General features: G+C 41.5%; 1 protein-coding gene across 5 annotated transcripts in view; it reads right to left on the bottom strand.

Moving 5' to 3' along the window:
* The window catches only part of SGK2 (serum/glucocorticoid regulated kinase 2), a 536,387-nt gene that overhangs the window by 426,836 nt on the left and 89,218 nt on the right, over nucleotides 1-20,333 (bottom strand). The window contains exon 1 of one of the 5 annotated variants that reach the window (XM_069652337.1): nucleotides 11,160-11,345. The exons of the other annotated variants lie outside the window; for them this stretch is intronic. Within the exon in view, the coding sequence (XP_069508438.1) occupies nucleotides 11,160-11,235 (76 nt within the window). The 5' untranslated portion in view covers nucleotides 11,236-11,345. Of the gene's footprint in view, nucleotides 1-11,159; nucleotides 11,346-20,333 lie in introns of those variants that run through there. 5 annotated transcript variants of the gene reach the window in all.

The following is a 20,333-nucleotide window of genomic DNA, read 5'->3' as shown; positions in this document are numbered from 1 at the left end:
AACTCAAACTACTTGCATACTCATCTAAAAACACAACCATCTCTCGCACAACAAGCTGCATGCACTTCACCACACTGCAACAACACATAAGCATCACCAACAGCACACGCGGACTGACACCGATCCAATACTCGCACCAAAGCTCAGCACCCGATGTCTACCGAGTTGAAGCTGCCAACAGAACACCACTCCTCTCACTATCCTACCCCCTCTTCACCTTACTAACCCATCCCACCTTCTCATTTACAGATCCTCCTGAGCACCTGGGGACCAATTCCGTTGGCGACAGCGTGCTATATAAGTACCTTTAACATAACAAACAAAAGCAACACATTTCTTTTTAAAAACAACTTTAAAAAATAAATAAGGCATGATGGAGGTGGGATTCGAAACAGGCTCTCTTTACAAATACTTGTATTTGTACAAGCGCCCCCAAAACGTGAACTACAAATGTTGCATGCATAGGACTGCTGAAGCAGAAGTACCAGCACACCCTCGTCTGTCGCCATGCACTCTCCGACCAAAAGCCTGTACATAACCAGCGCGTTCACACCTAGTGACGCAGTGGAGAGCGCATAGAGATGCCTGTAGTTTCTCCTTAGGCCCATTGCCGACGAGGAAACGTGAAAACAAAATCAACCACTGAGAAAACGTGTCGTGCATCTTGTATCGGCCGATATTTCAAATCCAGGTGAAACTACAAGTGGCAGAAATGGAGCTTTCGCACAGTGTACTTCTTTCTACAGTGTGCCGCAGGGCTAATCGAAAGGTAATAACATGTTCTTATAGCTTGTTTCAAAGGGATTGTAATAGGAATGCGTCATTACTCAATGTAGTGATACGCTTCAAAAGATATTTTAGAATACCTATTAGCTCGCTGTCAAATGTGGACCACTTGTGTGCAATATTGTAAGTGGGACATGATTTGGAGGATGCAGGAGATAGTCATATGAAGAATAATCACAAACAAATGGTTCACACCCTTACAGAGAATCAGCAAATATGACAGTCGGTTGCAGGGAGGGCAAATAACGTGCAAAAATCTCCAGCAAATACCAGAATTTAAAACCAGAGCTTGGAGTTGAGCAAAGTCATGCAGAAAATACACTAGAATGGTAATTGCCGGAGATAGTAGCATGCAATATATGAAAGAGCCCCCAAAAACAGATTGCTGATGGTTAAACTCTAGCGAGTTGGAACAAAACCAGGAAGGTGGTAGTCAACAGCACCAGCAACAATCATGGGCGAATTGTTGAACTTTAGAATCAGCAAGCGTCCGGCTGGGATATAAAGAGGAACAGCAAATTACAAGGTGAGATACTGAAGGAAATATTGATTTATTCGATTTTTATTTTCCATTCAGGGTCTCCGAGTCTGTTTGTGCCCAAAGGGATCAATACCAAATAAATATTCCACAGTCGTGAAGGACCGGTAGAATAAGGGCTAAGGGAGAGTATTTTAGCCCCATATATATAGGAATGCTTAATAGCCCCGCAGTTATGGCCAATAAACGACAACCATTGGGTAAAGTTGCAGACTAGGTGGAATAAAGTGCTACGAAGAGATGGATTCTGAGGTTTAAGTGCGATCTTTTCAAAAGTGTGTTATGGTTTAGCAAGAATACAATTTATAAACATCTCACAATTAAAAAACATACAAAATCAGAAGGAAAAAAAAAGTATGCGTTAATACAAAGTTAAAAATTCATACAATTGAGATACTTTTTTTGTTTAAGCTGCAATTAAAGACACTGGTTTTCCTTCCATAAAATGTGCCCATAATAATTTGTCAGGAAGCGCATTGCCCTTCTGAACTAATTTTGTGAAAATGGGACATTTCTAAGGTCCCATGTCGAGCTACCAATAGTCAACAAATGTTTAATTGTTCAAGTTTGAAACTTAACTTGCACAATCTACATAGTCTATTGACCTGGTCTTTCTTTAACCAAGGATCTAGGACTTCTACAGTCGGTACTTGATTGTTCATAGTTTCTTCGATAGGAACCCCATAAGCAAGTGTGTCTATAGGTTTCCATATCTCGTGAGTTTAGCATATTTGACCACTCAAGGAATAAGCTTTCATATTCTATGCAGCATTACCCCGATCCCAGTTGTATAGTTTCTTTTTTACCTGAACTGGATATATTAGTATCAACAATACTGTAGAACAGCTTCATTTGTAGCAACAATATTAACTGCTGGAGCAGTGGGTTTTTTTCGTTTTTAAATGGTTACATCTTCAAATAGGGAATTTTCCAGGTGATACAGGATTTTTGCATAAGAGATCTAGCTTGCTCAAAAGAACGTGTTTCAAGGGCAGTAGGACTAAGCTCATATCTTACAATTCTATTCAGTAGAGGGCTCTGCAAAGCAAGAACCTGCTTCCAGATGGCACCGTCTAGTTTACTGAAGATCTTAAATGTTAACCATATTCAATTCCAAGCCATTAATGATATTCAGGACAGAAAGTCTTGACAGAAGGGAAATATTTGGACAACGTACAAAATATTTGTTTCCGTTGGGCTCAGAGGGGTTTCACTATTTTCCTTCAAGCTTCCATGAAGATGTATCATTATTGATAACTCTTTGGTAAGGCAAATGCTGGATGATTCCAATCACATCCGTGCCAACAGGCCACCACATTATTTTAGGATTTCTGCATCTAGTAAACAGCAATATTTTTTTTTGTTCAAATTTATAACCAGATTGTTATTTTTTCCCCCCATACGTGGCAAATGCAACTCGCTGAAGCCCAATGGGGTCAAACCAAAAAGGAGAAGATCTGCATAGGCCAACCAGTGAATTTGAAGATGGACAACATTCACTGGAAGGGATCGAATATTATCCTACAGCTCAGATATATTCGAGACAGACACTGAATAAAATAAGCGCTCGCATGCAAGCCTGTTAGAGACCCATTGTTCATGAAATCTGTCTCGACAAATCACCTTCTGTATTTAGTCGCACTCGACTATTCATATAAAGCAACACAATATATTTTAGCAGTCCCTGATGGATGGGCCACAATTTCAATGTATTCCATAGGGAATCTCTGTCCAACCTTTCAAAGGCAGAAGATAGATCGACATTTTCCATATGAACTCTGGCTTTTTTTTTCTTCTTGGCATTGCTCATGTAAAATTGCCAGAAGGCTGTAATTTAGAGTAGTACCCATTCTCACCCTAAACCCAACCTGGAATTTGAACAATCCCCCCCCCCCCACCAAATCTCCTTAGCCCAAAGCTCTAGCTCCTTAAATAGCATAACCGAAGATTTTACTAGAGTGCATCCAATATCCCCATCGGCCTATAGTTACTAGGGTACGTTTTATCACCATTTTTATAAACGTGGACAGGTTGGGACAACTGCCAGGAAGGAGGGATTGTCAAGGTATTCACATGGCTGGAAGATAGAATCTTTAGCAAATGAAACCAGAGGAGGGTTGTGCTTAAATCATAATTCACCATTTTGTCAGAACCTGCTACTCTTGAATTTTTAGATTTCTTTATACGTCTATATAATATCCTCCAAATCAAAACGTGCCTCACCAGTTAACAGGAGTTACAGATGTTTACTCGAGTTTTAGGGAACATTTGGGAAAAACAGGAAACCCAAGACTCCTTGTCTATAGATTTAAGCATCAATGTTGACACTTGCGAGGTCACCTTATTAAGTGGTAGAATTTAGAAAGGTTCCTTTGGAAGTAAAAACAGTCATATGTTGACCATCAGATGAATACAAATGAAATTTATAACCACTTAACCAGTTATGGTGTTCTACGACCACTCTATTCTTTCCCCTTATAGTAAGAGGGAAGATCTACTTTATACATAGACCAAAAATGTTGCAGCTTCAAATCTTTTTTCCTTTTGATATTGGCAGGTTGCAAGTCTGATTCCCAGAAAGGCTAACTCAACTTATCATCCTTCCAAAGTCGATAAACAGATAGAACACATACAATATCATCCAACTGGAGTTGCTATGTAAAGCGCATAGGGGAAAGCACGGTTTATGGTCATTGCATTGAATTATTACCACAGACAGACCATTCCATCCAACACATTACATCAAATGCATTTTTTCTTCACTTTATTTTAATGGGTGCCCCCCCCAACCCACTGTTTAAACTTTAAAACTCATTGCCTTTAAAAAACATGCATTCAATGCTTTTTTTAATGCAATTTCTTTAGATGGAAAGGCATTCGATGGTATTGCTTTCAATGCAATGACCAGATACCGGTAAGCTCTATGTAAATACCACATCATTAGCTCCTAGGGATTATCAACTGGGGGGGAAGGAGGAGGTGAACACCAAGTCAAGATTATCATCACTTCCCACAACTTCTGAATTGCAAGGGTTTTGTGGCGTTAAATATTCCTTAACTGTCCCTTAACTTACGTTTTTTCTATAAAAAAAATATTCTGTGGAAAAGAAAAAAAAAATAACCTTGCATAAGAGAGTTAAGGTGATCAAATTTAACGCAATGCACCCCCCTACAATTCAGCAATCACATTTCTAGCAAGTCCACCTTAACTATATACCCTCAGTTGCGCAGCAGGACCACAGTGACATCACAAATGACATCACTGTTGAAATAAGTTCAAATATATGTGCTTACCTCTTGATGCATATTTCATTACACTCAAAAACAAGATGACATGGAACAATACACTTATACAGAAGTATGATATAATTATGTGTGGAACGTTAATTCGTAGCACTTCAGTTTATAATATTTTAAATACAATTATGTAATGTTAAACAAATTTGAATTTCACGTATTAGTAAACAATTATAATACTGCTTTTCAGTGAAAGGACCCAATTCTGGTTATTCTCTTTTAGGTATTTCAAACATAATATATCTTTTTTACTACTACATATATTTATTATAATATGAAAGAAGTAGAAACATGCTTAATATAAGTGTAATGAAAATAGTCAATGATCACATTTCAATTTACAATTCTCATTACTACAATAACATTACATGAACACATTCTTTTAAGTGTTATAAACAAATAATCACATACAAAAGAAAGTATGTGTCCATGTGCATTGTGATAACATACAATATAAATTCAAAGTTTGGATAATATGAACACAACTAATAAGTTACTTATGCTAAATTATTGTATACCGCGTTACATTTAAAGAAAGGGCAGACTACGTTGTACTGTGCGAGTATACAATATGTACATATGTTAATAAAAAGTCATTTCAAAATGTAATTAATCAAACCAGTGATGTCATGCATGATGTACTTCGTGATTGTCATCATTGTGGTCACACGTTGCGCAACAGGAGACGCATATTTATGGTGGAATTGCTCGAAATGAGATTGCTGAATTTCAGGGGTTTTGTGGTGTTAAATCGGATCACCTTAACTCTCCCAACTAAAGTTTTTTCACTGAATTTCAGGTGTTTTATATTTTTCTATATAGATTTCTGTATTAACACTTCAATAGAACATTTCCGTTTCAATAAGTCCATTTTGTGATACGTGGTGTATGAGATGTCTCCCGATCACCCTTCATATGTTACTAGCAACATATGAAACAGAAACCCTTGCATGGACTGATGTCATATGTGATGTCATCAATGATGCCATTTGTGATGTCATCTTTGATGTCCTGGGTGGTAAGTCTTAACAGTGCATGGCAGTGACATGATATAGTTGCATAGCTTACATAACTGGTGAATTTTTTCGGTTTGTTGATTTTTACCATGCTAACATCCCTTTAACAGGGTCGGATTGGCCCATATGCCACTCGACCCGTGGCAGGCCCGAAATCATGTTTACTCCCTGGGGTCCAGTTTCTGCCACGCTTGCGCCGGTTTGAAAAAAAATAGATTGATTTTTTGTTGAAACAAACAAAAAGCAGCCGCAACGGCATAATTCATCAAAGCAAGGTAACAGATGTTACCTTGCTTTGCATGCAAGATGTGTGCATCAAAATCATGATGCATGCAACATTCACATGCTGCTACAGCATGCGGCCAACATTGCACCAGACCTGCAGATGAACTTAACTGGTGTGCGGGTGCGCGTTATTTTTTTTTCCAGGTTCAACTCCCAGCAAGGCCATCTCAGCCTTTCATCCTGAGGTCGATAAATGAGTACCAACACAGGTTGGGAGATATTGTGTGCATAGAGTAAGTGCTATACAATAATGGATCATTTGGCACTGGACGTCTGCTTGCATTCACAGTAATTTGACAATATGGATCTATACACACAAATATTAATTATACACATGGTGTATGAAATGTATATCACATTAGTGAAACAATAACCATATTTTTCATAGTGTACTTAGGAACAATGCAATTTGATGCCACTTCCTGTTTTGTCAAGGTCACATTTCATCGCTTCCCAGTAGGGGTCAAATGACATCACTTCTGGTGATGTAATCAGAGCTCAAGGGTCATGAGGAGAGGGGTGGGCCACTTTTTCTTGGGTCTCTGGGAGCATTTCTTGTCCCAGTCCGACCCTGCCCTTTAACACATTTTTTCCCTGAATTCTATAGGTTTGGATGCGTGAAAATGTTTCATGATGTTACATTACTGTATATAAGTGATTCATAATTTCTCTTGACATATATGAAAGAACTATAAACATCCTTTAAACAAAAAATGTTTGCATCACATACTGATGTGTGTCGTTTTCAGTGGCACATGCTGGAGAAGTCCTGGTTGAATTGCCTAGGGCACGAGGCTCAGCCATGACCCTAGCCCCACCAAACCACCCCTGTTATCAATTGCACCTAGCATGCATCCTAGTCCAGTGTTCAATATACTGCCATAATGTGACCAATGGCCAGTCGCCACAATCCATGGGGCATGCAGCAGGCCCCAATATGCAAATCAGAGTAGAAAGTGACCTTGCAGAGGGCCAAGCCCACTGCCCAGGCACCAAAGTTAGATCACTATTTTTTGCACATACATTTTGAAACTTGGAAAAAAGAAAAGAGAGATTCACAAAAGCATGCTTTCAGGTACTTGCTTAAGCTCCTTGTGCAATTTTTCTGCAAATCCGTCCATCGTTTCGGGCTGTAGCCACGAGCATAAATTTATTTTCCCCATTCAAGCCTATCCCGATTTTGAAATGTTTACCACATAGCCATTCCCTGGTGGCCATGCCCACTTTAACCCCATTGCCGGTTCATGGCCATGGCTAGGAGCCAGATTGTATTGGGCACAAGTCATGAAAGTTAAATCACTATTTTTTGTACCGAGATTATGACACTTTTCAAAAAAATGAAACATGGACACATTTGCAAAAGCATGCTTTCGGGTCCTTGGCAATGCTCTTCACACAAGTTTTCTGCAAATCAGTCTGCGTTTTATTATTTTTTGAAAAATGCCAAAATGTAGGTACAAAAATGTTTTTATTAAAATAAATGCATATATAAATTTCAAAATAAAAATAGTAAGAACTTAGTCAAATCCATTCAAACTTTCAACAAATATAAAAATGTGTGTCTATAATCGTTTTGCAACTTTTGTGCAGATTCATCAAACACCACCAAAATTATAAGCAATCTAAAAATGTTGGCCAGAGCTCCAGGATGGTCAGGAGTGATGTCCCTGGCCTTGAGGGGCTGTCTTTTTGTGAGCGATTGGAAATAAAAGAGGTGATCCAATTATGGGCAGAGTCTTTGATGCCTAGGGGGTGGGGGCCTGTTCATCAGTATTGTGTGGTCAATAGTATCAAAGGCTGTGGATAGATCCAGAAGGATGAATGCAGCACACCCCTCTGCGTCAGCAGTTCTTGTTAGGTCACCCAATATGGAGACCAGAGAAGATTCTGTTCCACAGAGGGGTCGGAACCCCAACTGGGCTGGGTGAAGGATATTATTGGCTTCTGTGAAAAAGGCCAAGTTGCTCATATGCTACGCAGTCAATTAGTTTAGCAATGAAGCAGATATTGGAGATTGGGTGGTAGATTGAGGAAGAGTGGGTCGACGCTGGGTTTTTTTGAGAAGCGGTTTGAGATGGGAGGTTTTGAAAGCCTCTTTGAAGGAGCCTGATGCGAGCGAGTTATTTACGATGGAGCGGGCTATGCTGCCAGCACAGGTGGATGGTTATGGTATGGAGTCTTTCAAGCGGAAAGTTAATCGCTAAGAGCTTGTGAGTTTGGAGAGGAAGCGTTGGGGGGAAATTAGGCAGCTAGGGGAATTAAATTTCCCATAGGATTTTATGGCGTTCCCTGCATTGATTTTTGTAGTTGGAGATTCAGTTTCACTAATGGTTTCTTTGTGCTTTCATACAAGTGTGCCCTGTTCAGTCTTGCAAGGGCTGTTTTGTTAAGGGGAATGGGGGTGGTCCTCCAGGTTCGCTCTATGCAAGGCTTGAGGGAGGGCGTGTACCACTTTTGGTGTGGCGTCAATCATCAGGAGGGGCAACGTGATGGTGCAAGAGGGGTCATTGCTTCGCAGAGATCGATGGAAGGGTGTCCTTCCTTGTAGGAGAGATCTGGTAGCATATGAAGTACGGAACTGGCCAGGTCTAGAATGACAATTATTTTATTCCCAAGAGAGAGGGTGACCAGGGTAGTTGAGGGACCGTTTGGTAGAAATAGTTGAGAGGCGGGCAGTATTGGAGTGAGAAAAATCGCGTTGTGATCAGTCCAGATGACTGGGTGAGGCATAAATTGGGAGATTTAGCCAGATGTGCAGAAAAGGGCACCTAGGGTGTGTCCTGCAATGTTGGTCGGGTGTGAGATCAATTGTGTCAGGCCGAAGGTTTCCAGATAGTTTGTGATGAAGCAGGTCATGGGATTGGCAGGGACATCAAATCAGATGTTGAAATCTCTTAAAGTGAGCGCAGAATCAGCCTGGGTGAAAGGGAGTCACAGAATCTGCAAAGTGTTGGTCGTAGCCAGGTGGAGGAAGCTGTGCTTGACGGAAGGGCAGAGGAGGAACTTAAAGAGAAACGTCTGCTACTCATGTTGTGTACGAGCAGGGAGTAGCCAGAAGTGAAGGCTTTGTGTGCGATGGAGTTGAAAATCATCAATGATCCAGGTTTCAGTGATAAATAAGATGTCTGGGTTTTCAGTTGATATAAGGTCAAAAATGTAAAAATGTGTTTATTTCAGTGGGTTCTTGTATTTGAACTTTTTCTCCATGATTAACATCAATCATCTAACTCCACAATACAGGCCTGGATGGCAGCCTAAACAGCAATAAAACTGAAATTGTAACCTTGGGCCATCAAGCTCCCTAAAAAAATCTCAACAACCAATACACTGACTTCCAGATTGACAACTACTCGATTCCCGTCTCAGCTATGGTAAAAAACTCTAGGGGTTTACCTCAACGCTTCACTAACCATGTCCACACAAGTGAACGCCATTGCCTCTTCAGCAGCCTATGCCACCAAGGTCCTAATCGCGGGCAGACCCTTCCTCTCTAAAAATAGTTGCCTAACTGTTGCCAGAGCAATCATTGGATCGAGGATTGATTGCTGCAATGCACTATTCATAGGCACCTCCTCTGGTAACATCCACAAACTCCAAGTCATCCAAAATAATGCCCTCAAAGCAGCACTCAACATCTCAAAAAGAGATCACATCTCTAAAGCAAGAAGTGAAGCACATTGGCTCCCCATCCAGAACGCATCCCCTTCAAAACCCTGCCCATCACCCATAAATGCCTTTCCAACACAGATCCTCCATTCCTCTCTCAAAGAGTTGCCAAAGCCTACCCCACAAGACCCACCAGGACTCCCTACACTGACCACCTAATATTACCGAAAGTAAAGAGATCACAGCCGGCAGTTCAAGTTTCCCCTACCTAGCTGCCAAATCATGGAAACACCCCACCCCGCACTCTGAGGGAAGAAAAATCCTACTGGGTGTGCCGCAAAGCGCTCAAATCTCTGCTCTTCTCCTAAACCTATACCTCCGATACCACTGTGTTAACATATACCTACGTTACCCTATTGTATTGTTTGACAAAACCATTGTGAGAACATGTACCTGTACCAGCGCCTCAATGTCTCCGGGTTTTATGCGCATTATACAAATTAAATAAATACATGAATTAAATTAATATGAAACAAATCCCAGAACGCAGCAGGAAAAAACAGAAACGAAAGAAACAGGACTGGTAAGCATCTCCCGAAGTTGGGTATGTGTGTGTCCCTCTTGTGAAAACCTTGCTTGCAGAGGCCAAAACTGGAAGTAGAGCTGGAGGGAATTTGAGGGACACACCCTTTGTTTCCCTAGGTCTGAAGTCTATATACTGTGGCTCTCAGGATGACTAGGCCTGTGCTCCTCCCCAATTGACTATGCTGTATAGAGGTGATGGAAGATGTAGTCCAAAACACCTGGCAAACCATACCTGCTAGGTGCCTAAATTTACATGAAAACAAATACTTTAGGGTTCGAAGAGCCTCCTTCCCCTGGGTGGCAAGGGCGCAGGACAGGGTACTCTCCTGGCCTAAGAATGCCCAACATAGTCTTCCAGGCCTCTATATCCGAATGAAATGGGGCATGTATGGGATATGCTAGTCCGGGTCTGGTTTAAACTTTGCATGCTGGGAATTGTAGTTAGTTATAAGCCCAGGACCGGAATGCCGACCTAGATTACCGTTATCCAACTAGAACGGGAGTGCGTGTGTAGATCTGACTCTATTCTGCTTGGGCAGATAATACAGAGATAATACGCATGCCCCAAAAACAATGCGAATGTCATGGTTGAGAACATTAAAAACGCATTGTGGAAAATGAAGGAGCCCCCTTTCGGACCAGGATTCTGGGGCAACAAGTGATAGCAGCAGGGATCCCGTTTAAGGCACCAAAATGTGCAGCTGGAAAACAGCAGAGGAAGAGAATTTCCGACGAGTTGAAGCGCTACCTAAAAACACTGTCAGCAGACTCTACAATTCCCAGAGGGCATGGAAATGTTCAAATGAATGCAGGGCTTCAAAAGTAGTGTCCCGGGAACACGCGGCGCTATGGTCACCCTATACAAGGCCGAATGGATCAACGTGTGGATGCTGGCTCTACTTCGGGGCCAAGCATCATTCACTCACAGTAAAAATCGGATTCGTCGTGCACCCTTTTGGCCTCAATCCCCTTAGTCTACCGCCCCCTGCGAGCCCCTAAACATTATTCCGTGGAGTGCAAGCGGGAGAACTTTGAAAGAGACACACCTGCCAGAGCACACACCAAACCCATCAGCCCGACGGCGAACTGGAGACACCCCGAATTCCTCTCCTTAGGAACCATGACGCACTCAGGGTCGCACTCCTGACCAAGCAAAGTCCAGAGGGGCGAAGAGGGATGATAATCAAGGGACGCGCGCCCTGGGGGCAGGCAAAAGGCGAGCACGGCACTCTCGCAAGCACTCAGCTCTTGTCTGCAGGTGACAGACACTGCTTTTTCTCCACGGAGGTGCTATTGGGGCAGTCTAATGAACCTCCCATGCACCGTGTTCGAGTATCTCGTGGTAACGTAGTTGTGGGGAAAACAGCCGTTCAGCTTTCACCGAGGCTAGCGAGTGAACACGTGACTCTATGTGATAGCACGTTAAATAACCCGTCAATTAGCTAGCCCATGCAGTCATGTTTTTTGTGTGAATTCATTGGTCCGCCTGATTGCCTCCTAGTAGTAAACAGCTCTGGAATTGCAGTCTCTTGTTAGGTTTGAACTTGCTTCACTCTGGTCTCGCGTGTTGTTTTGTCTTGCTTTCTGGTACTTGTAGTCCTGAATTTATAATAGAAAAAACAAAATTACAAGTATTTTGGAGCCAAGTCACAACCAGGTCTGGACTCGGAATTCACACTTGACAAAGTGGCTCTTCAGCTTATTGACGTTTGCTGCGGTGTTAAGTGGAACTTTAAACTACAAGTTCCAGAATGCTTATGCACGTGAGCTTAGTAACTGGGACTGTGAAAGGTTTTAAAGAAATGGAACAACAGGTTTTAGTGTGGCCCACAGCTCGGACGGGCTGTCCCAGTTCTGATTTTCTATACTAGCAAAGCTACTGATGTTGCTAAAGACTTGAAACCTGATTCTCCCCTTTAAGCACAAAGGCCATGTCCCAGACTTCAGCTGATTATATGGTTCCATGTCATCCCATCAGTGGCGGCTGGTGACTTTTGTGTTGTGTAAATATTTGCCTCAAATGCACGAGCATGGCAGGGGAGCTTATACGAACTAGGGGGGTTTCTGGGCGGTACTTACCCCTAGAAAAGTGTTGCAATAATGGATTAAAATGGTGCATTGTGCAGTACGCTTTCTGTGAAAAATGTAACATGAAGCCAGACAGTTTGCAATTGGTTTTGTTGGGTAACTCATGAACAAATTCCAATGTATGCAGGTCTCCAACAGTTCACCAACAGTTCACAGGAGCATTTCCCAATACACCAGTATAAAAAACATTTTCACGCTGGGGTGCCCATACATTTCCATGCTGGCTGTACCTTGATGTGCCAGTATTCCCATATAAGAAGATATTCATGCTTGCTTTGCGTGTAATGTAAAACCCAAGGGTAGGTTTGCCCCATTAACAACCTTAAACAGTAGGGCTAATAATCATAAAGTGAAGCAGAAGTGTGTCTCAGGTTGAATAAACATACACAACAGATTTTAGGTCAACAAACTTTTCACTTTATCCAACAATTGGCAATTCCCCAAACAACACATTTCACACGTGTGCGAAGGATTGCTTAGTGCAAACAACCTTTTTCCCCAGATGTATACACATCAATTATACAAACAAAGTGCTGCCCTTATCTATTGGAAAAGGTAACACAACGAAATAAAAAAAAACATGTAACAAATATACAATCAAATCCTCGAATGATTTCATCAAGAATTCATGATAGATACTCAAACAACTCAATAGATTCTGCAGTTGTGGTTCCATAACATCAATGCGAAACAATGAATCTTGCAATCAAAACAGCAGTCTACGAGAAGAGACAGCATACAATATTTGTCTTCTGTAACAAGCTCTTGTGGGATCCTTCTTAAATGAACCGTACACTAGTTTCAACCATGCCCCTGTGATAGGATTGATTTTCATCAGGACTGAATAATTAGCATTCTAGTTATCCAAGAAATGTTTTTCTTGTCCAGTAACAGGCATTTCCCTGAGGTCCCGTGGATTCAAAACAAATGAAAAAAAATCAGTGTGTCATGTGGATTCTTATACCTAATATATAGTAACCTTAAGGTATATACGATGCAAGTAAAGGCTGCCACACAGTATGGTGCAGCTTTATGGGGGTACTGTAAGCCTGACGATATTCAGGCTAAGGAAAATCGCTATTTCAAAAGGCTCTTGGGACCCCCTGGTTCCTCTTTCTGTGCATAGACAACTGGGGATGACCTTTTTGGAGCACGATTGGGCAGCTACCCCAAGCATTTTGTGGTTAAGAATTTGGGGCAATACCAACCCCACGTTGGGCCACTTCATAATAAAGACAACACTGACTAGGGATTTGTGGCATACAATACCTTGGTTTAAGTCTGTAAAATAATTAATGAGTAAGGCGAATGTCCCGGTTGTGCCACACTTTCCTATGATGTTGCGAACGCAGGAAGTAAGATCATTTAAGGAAGTGGTTATCAGGAGAATCGTGATTAAACGCTCAAGTGTAACACAGTTGTCACACGCGGATGGGCTTTACCTGCACATAAGTGGGGTTCCCACTCTACAGTCGTACTTTGTTTGGGCCAGGGAAAAACATCTGGTCATTACAAGGGCACGATTTAATTGCCTATGTTTGAGAGGCAATACAGTGAAATGGGTGGGTTACCCGAATGATCCAAGTTGTCCTGTGTGCAGTGCCCAGTATGAAAACCTGTGCCACTTTATTTTGTTCTGCCCTGACTATGGGGTTTTTAGAGAACAGACTATATTGCAAGTGCGGAGACATACAGACATGCGTCAATATAGCAGCAATATCTTTTCTATTAAGGGCAGAAACTAAATGGACGACATGGGCCCTGTTGTTGTATTTGAAGGCCGCCATGTTTTACAGAAGGTTTTAAGAGGACAAGCTGCTGTATTTTCAAACTTTAGCAAAATGTGTAATTGTAACTTTATTTCTGTAGTTGCTTTAAATTGTAATGGAGACCAATGTATTTTATATTGATTAATGAATTATGTTGTATCTGCTGTATATTATATGTTTGTGTTTGATGAATATTTCTTATTCGAATAAACATTTACATTAACATCAACATCAACATATAGTGACATCAATCAGAAACCCTGAAGTTATTTCAGGATACTCCCTATTCCAAGGTGGTTCTGAGGTGGTTCTGAGAAAATCACGCCTTGAGGTGGAGACACCTACAAAAAAAAAAACATCATGGTGTATGAGTAGAAATATCGCTGTCCCATGGAAAGACCCAAGTGGTCTGTGATCAATGACTGTGGTTATCAATTGTCATTAAATATTAAAAGTAATGGTTTGGAGTACACTTTACAGATGTCTGTATGAAGGGGCACTCCTCACCTAGGACATGCTGGAGATTCCCATTCTAAATGCCTTAGGTAGGTCAGTGTAATTGAATGTCCACTCTGCACTGTAGATTCTAAAAAAAAAAAACTATCTTTATTGATTTGTAAGTGCACAAGGAATGCGCTGTGTGTGAATTAGAGTAGAAGGTGAAATCCCGCCTACGTCATTGACTAAGAGATAAACAAAGGACTACGGAAGTCTCTCAGCGATACATGTGGTTGCCCGGCAACGCGTGTAAATGTTGCCATGGAGCAATTCGCGACAAATGCTGAATAATGAATGTAAATATCCTACTTAGTATGGGCCCTGCAACCGTGGTCGAGGAACTGAAGGGAAACTAAATGTTTGTGTAATATTTATGTTATCTGGTTATCTCATCAAGAGCAACTCGATAGTGGCAGTGTATAATCACTTCCAAATGTGGTCTCTGGCACGTTCTACTACTAGCCTGTATATCTTAGTGAAGGAGCCTCTGGGAGTTCATTGGGGTTTTTTATCAGAGGTGCTAAACATTGGCAGAAGGAGTGTATTCCTGGAGGCCTTTCCTCATGGCCCTGTACCATGTTATAGTTTAAGCCATGCTCCACACCTTTAGGTCTTTCAGTCTTTTCCACCACACGTGATATTGTGGTATTGTGGTCCACCCTTCTGCTTCCATGCCATAACTATCCTTCTCTTAACTAGGTCACAAGCTAAGTACATAAGGTTATCAACATGCTGTGAAGGCACCATGAAGTAGACTCAGACAACATATTCAAATTTGTACTCAAATATTTTATTTAACTTAAAATGCAGGATGGAGTAAGGTTTAACGTGCACTATGCTAAGGTGGAATTTCCCTACTTAAAGAAAACTAAGGATAGTCTGTGTCAGGAGGTCCTGTGTCCAAATCCTATACTTGCACTCACAACTAACTGTATATAATGTGTAGGGATGCCAGCATAAAAATAAAATAGTGTTTGAAATAAAGTTCTGAGCTTCTTCGAGCTCTTGGCTTGTAATCAGCTTCCCCATGTTCAAAAACAGTTCACCAGATATCGGGGCTCCCTTCCCCAAGAGTTCAAATCTTCCAGCTTTTCAGAACAATACCATTCCTTGGGACACTTCCAAGATCTCTTGTCATCACTACGTTTGACTGGTCACAAAGATGTGTCTGTTTGTTTGACTGCAAACCATAAGCTTCATTATGGATACTTTCATGAGCCTTTTCCACAAATGAGGCATTCGGTCTAGGCGCAGTTGCCGGACCACACAGTGCACCCATTACAGGTCAAGCAACCGATATCTCTTCTTATCTGCTTTTCATCAATCGTCCACTGCTTTCTTGTGTCAGTGAAGCTTGTCTCTTTCATCAGTGTCACACTCGTCTAACACTTTACTGTGGCTAGGTTGGCCCCTATGCACTTTTTTACACCTTCTGTACTTCTGTATTCTTCTGGCTCTTGCCAATACATGTTTTCCCTTAACCCTTAACCTGCAGTCCTGTGAACTCTTTTTGCTTTGCCCAATACTTGGTTTCTTCTCTCATACACTTCTTGGTATTCTCTTGGCTTTGCCCGCACTTGTGTCTCAAACCATTCATTCCGTGGTATCTGCTACTTGCACCACCTTGCTTTCATTCTATTCAGAAGTACTCATAACTGGCTTTTGTTTTGAGCAACAGTCAAAAGCATGTTTAATGTCTTTCAATTAGTTCGATATTCAAAAGTATCTCTGTAAGCCTTCAAAAGTGCTAATGACAACTTTCAGTTCATTCAATTTTGTTTCGCATTCTAAAGTGCTTTTAACCATTTTCAGTTAATTCGATATTGGAGTGTGTCCCTGTTTTCACACACCGGCTCCACACAGCATTTCCCTTCGGCTTCCCTCTCCTCCCCTTACTGCTTTCCGGCTTCCCGTGACTCTACTCTCCCTTCGCGGAGACAACAGAGAGCACTGCCTGCTCTCCTGGCTCTTATGGCAACTGGAGTGCTTTGGTGCCCCACATCTCCCACTGCGTGCACCCGGCAAAGGGGGCTTGCAGAGCTTCTAGACCCTGTCGCGGCCAGGCTCTACCACTGCGTCCCTCTCTACTGCTCGACACAGCTCCAGGCTCCTGTGGCTCCCGCTCCTCTTTCTCCAGCCAGCTTCTCTCCAGCCCGCTTCTGCAGCCCACTTCTGTTTTTCCTTTCTTGCTGTGCGGCAAGGTTTTTTATACTTATTGGAATTGTAAAATTACCACATTTGTGGGTCATTAAGTTCAGTTGCCTGACCATAGTGACACTCATTAGCTGGACATGCCTGGCTGTTCCTCCAGTACCACTTTGACCTCTAACTTCCAGTGCTACACGGATGACACACAACTATCTTTCAGGCTACCCCCAGCCATCTCCTCCTCCTCCTCCACGCTCATATATGACTGTCTGTCCACTCTTCAATCTTGGTGTGCTGCAAACGACCTCTGCCTCAACGCCACTAAGACTGAGATTATTCGCATTGGGACCTCTGCTCCCGCTTTCCCACTTTTAGCTCTGGCCAGCCTCCCTTGGCCCTGCACCCGCACCCACGTGCGAAGCAAGAAACCTTGGGGTCATCTTTGGCTCCAGTCTCTCATTCGCCACTCACATTTCAGACATGTCTAAAGGTCTAAGAACTGATTGAACAATTTTCTTCTATTGCTGGTGCAGTCAAAGACTGGTCATGGTTGGAGCTCCTCATGTCCAGGTTCTTGTCCTTTCAGAAAGCAAGCACCCAAGCATAGCCCTAAAGCCATCACATTTCAATCCTGCAATTCTTGCGGCTTCTCAAATTTTTTGTCATGGATTAATACCATTACCTCACTTAATAAACCCTCAGTAGTTCTCATCCAAGAGACTGTGAAGCTCCAGTCTTTTTGCATTAATGCATATACTCCCCACATACAATTTGCCAAAATTGGTGCCGCAGGTAGACCGTTCAGTGGCCTTGCGATTCTAGTCGACAAAACGTATACCTTTTGATCATCTGTATTTACTGAAATCATGCCAGGATGGACAATGCAATTATCTTCACCCAGCTTGAAGCTATCCTAGAGGATGCGTTTTTACCTCATCCGAACTATCATGTTGCCATAGGCGGCAATTTCAATTCCGCCTGTCTAGGTGCTATTCACCCTATCTACAGAGCTATGACTAAAGGGCAAACCTTTTCTAAAAACAGAGGTTTTAGATGTGTTCAGTTTTTGGGTGAATGGGATATATAGATCGTCAAGTTCGAATATCAAAACCATCATTGCACGTGGCACAGAGGAGTCAATAGATCTTATATTGACTCCTTCTTTGTATCTAATAGTTTGATATGTGCCTGTGAACTCGTTACAGTGGTTAGATCCAATTTGGGAGATCAGATGCCAATCAAATTAAACGTGAATATGGCTTTAAATACTCTTCAATTAGTGTCAGCTTTGACTCTAATCAAAATGGAAAAGACACGCTCAATCTGTTCACTGGATTCACAGGCTGTGTCGGGAACTAATCTTTAGAGTCAGTAAATTCATTTTCTGGGAATCCGAAAGGAATTTCCATGGCATAGACAATAAAGCACTGGAAGAATGGAACTCCTGCCTCGTAAAATACCATCTGAATTTGCTGGTGCAAGCCAAGGCTGATGAACAATGTATTCATAAACACACATAGAAAGAACGTGTCCAATGTAAAGCGTTCAAAGAGTTAAGAGCATTGAAAATGCTATCTCTAACCCTCCCCATATACAAATGTCAAAAAACGCAGCTTTGTCAAATGTTTAAAAATGAACTCAAAGAGATCATCATTGCAGACAACCAGTATATGATAGCTAAATTGTGCAAACATAATACCAAGAACGTGTGGGCAGTTTTGAGAGATTCAGCTTGTCCTGATAGAGCTGATTTCAAGGCTTTTATCTCAGCTGACTTCTGGTATCATTATATTCTGCATAAATTTCAGCTTGCACACAAATACAATGAGGCTTCACTTAGTTTGGAAAATAAAATGGTTTTGGAACACAGTCCTTGGACGCTCAAGGATGTACAATGGGCCATCGCCAAACTAAAGCACTCCAAAGCTGCCGGAGCCGACGGCATTCCCTCTTGTGTTTTCAAAGCAGACTCCCACTTTTGGACCAAAATTCTCAAGGCCAAGTATGACAACATATTGACTAACCAAAAAATTCCTTACTCATGGCTATTATTATACCTATTCATAAAAAAGGTAATCCTCAAGATCCAGCGAATTATAGACCTATCGCCCTAATGGACGTTTCATCCAAGGTCTTTGCAATTCTCATTCTTAAGGAACTTGAGCACTATATTCTGGAACACTACTCCTTATCTAGATTTCAGGTGGGATTTAGGAAACACATGGGAACGTCTCTTAATGCCACTATATTAGCGCATCTCTTAGAAACTACTAAGCAATTACACTACACTATTTAACTTATACCTATGTGATATAGACACCATATGGGAACAAGAAGACATTTTGCGATCAGGTTAGGTAAACTACATCTGCACTGGTTGGCGTTTGCAGACGACCTGATCTTCCTTGAAACAACCCCATTCGGACTTCAAAATAAACTCAATATAGTCTCCAGCTGTGCTGCAAAACATAACCTCCAGGCGAATCCCTTGAAATCGAGTATGGTCATTTTCACTAATAAGAAGAAGTTACATGGTTTTAAATGTTCGATTGGAGGCGCTAACATAGATCATAATCAGCCTTATGGTATCTTGGATACAATCTATGTGAGAGATCTTCTATAAGCATGTGGACTACGGCTCTAAAACAGAAAGTTAAACCGTTACAGCCCCAGGTGACAATAATCTTTAGGAAACATTGTAAATTCTCTGTCCTGACGGTAATTGAATTTTACATATTGAAAGTGGAACCAATTCTGTTATACGGCTTAGACCTGTGTTTACTAGATTTTGATTTCCTTTTAGACAAGATTCAAGGAGGAATCTGGAAAAATGTGCTTTGTTTGGCCTCTGCTCTGCCAAATTCTATTCTACGTCATTAGCTAGGGATCAGCCCCCTCTCTTCTAAACATCAATGGCGGACCCTAATTAACTGTGAAAAAATGCTCATTCTGCCTCGTAATTCTCTATATCAAGATCTTGCTAAAATGCTTAATGACGCATTTCCCAACTCTCTTGCCAGATTGAATAAAAAATGCAGAACCTGTTGACTAGAACCAGTGTTAATACAGAAGATTTTAGTTTGTGCCTACCCCATATTAAAAAAACACTATGAATTTGATTGGAAGTATACTATTGAGGCCAACAACCAATATAGTTCTTAAAAGGAGCAAGCTCGCTTTGTGAAAAAGAGGAAACCACAAGCAAAATATTTATCAATTTTCCCTTGTGACAAAGCTCGATCAATTTCACACCCTGGAACGAACTTGCCATTGGCACCTGAAACAAGATGGACTAACAGTGGACTGCGCAGTTTTTGCTTGTCAGCTACCGAACCAGAAACATTCAAGCATCTTGTAATTTTCTGTACACATTTTGAATGTACGCGCTTGAGGGTATTTGATAGGTTTGCAATTTGGGAAACTAAGCCGTCTAGAGAATTCTTCTGGATTTGATGTATGTGGGGAGACAATTCTCCCTTGCTTTTAACACTCACTAGACTGTTAACTTGTATAAACGAGTTATTCTGTCAATGAAGAGGTGAATAGCACTTTTGGAACTGACTAACAAATGAATATGCACGTAGCATTTTAATCAAAATTCTAATTTAGTTTGTAAGGTTATCCAACTTTCATGGAAGGTATTCAACTTCTTATGTTTTCTCATGAGGATACCACACTGAAAGTTAGACAGAAACAAAACACACTGTTAGTGGACAG

The sequence above is a fragment of the Ambystoma mexicanum genome, chromosome 3p (assembly GCF_040938575.1).
Source record: "Ambystoma mexicanum isolate Mex_15411 chromosome 3p, UKY_AmexF1_1, whole genome shotgun sequence".
NCBI classification, from domain to species: Eukaryota; Metazoa; Chordata; class Amphibia; order Caudata; family Ambystomatidae; genus Ambystoma; species Ambystoma mexicanum.
Note: the sequence above shows the minus strand (reverse complement) of the source record. Positions and strands in the feature narration are given on the sequence as shown.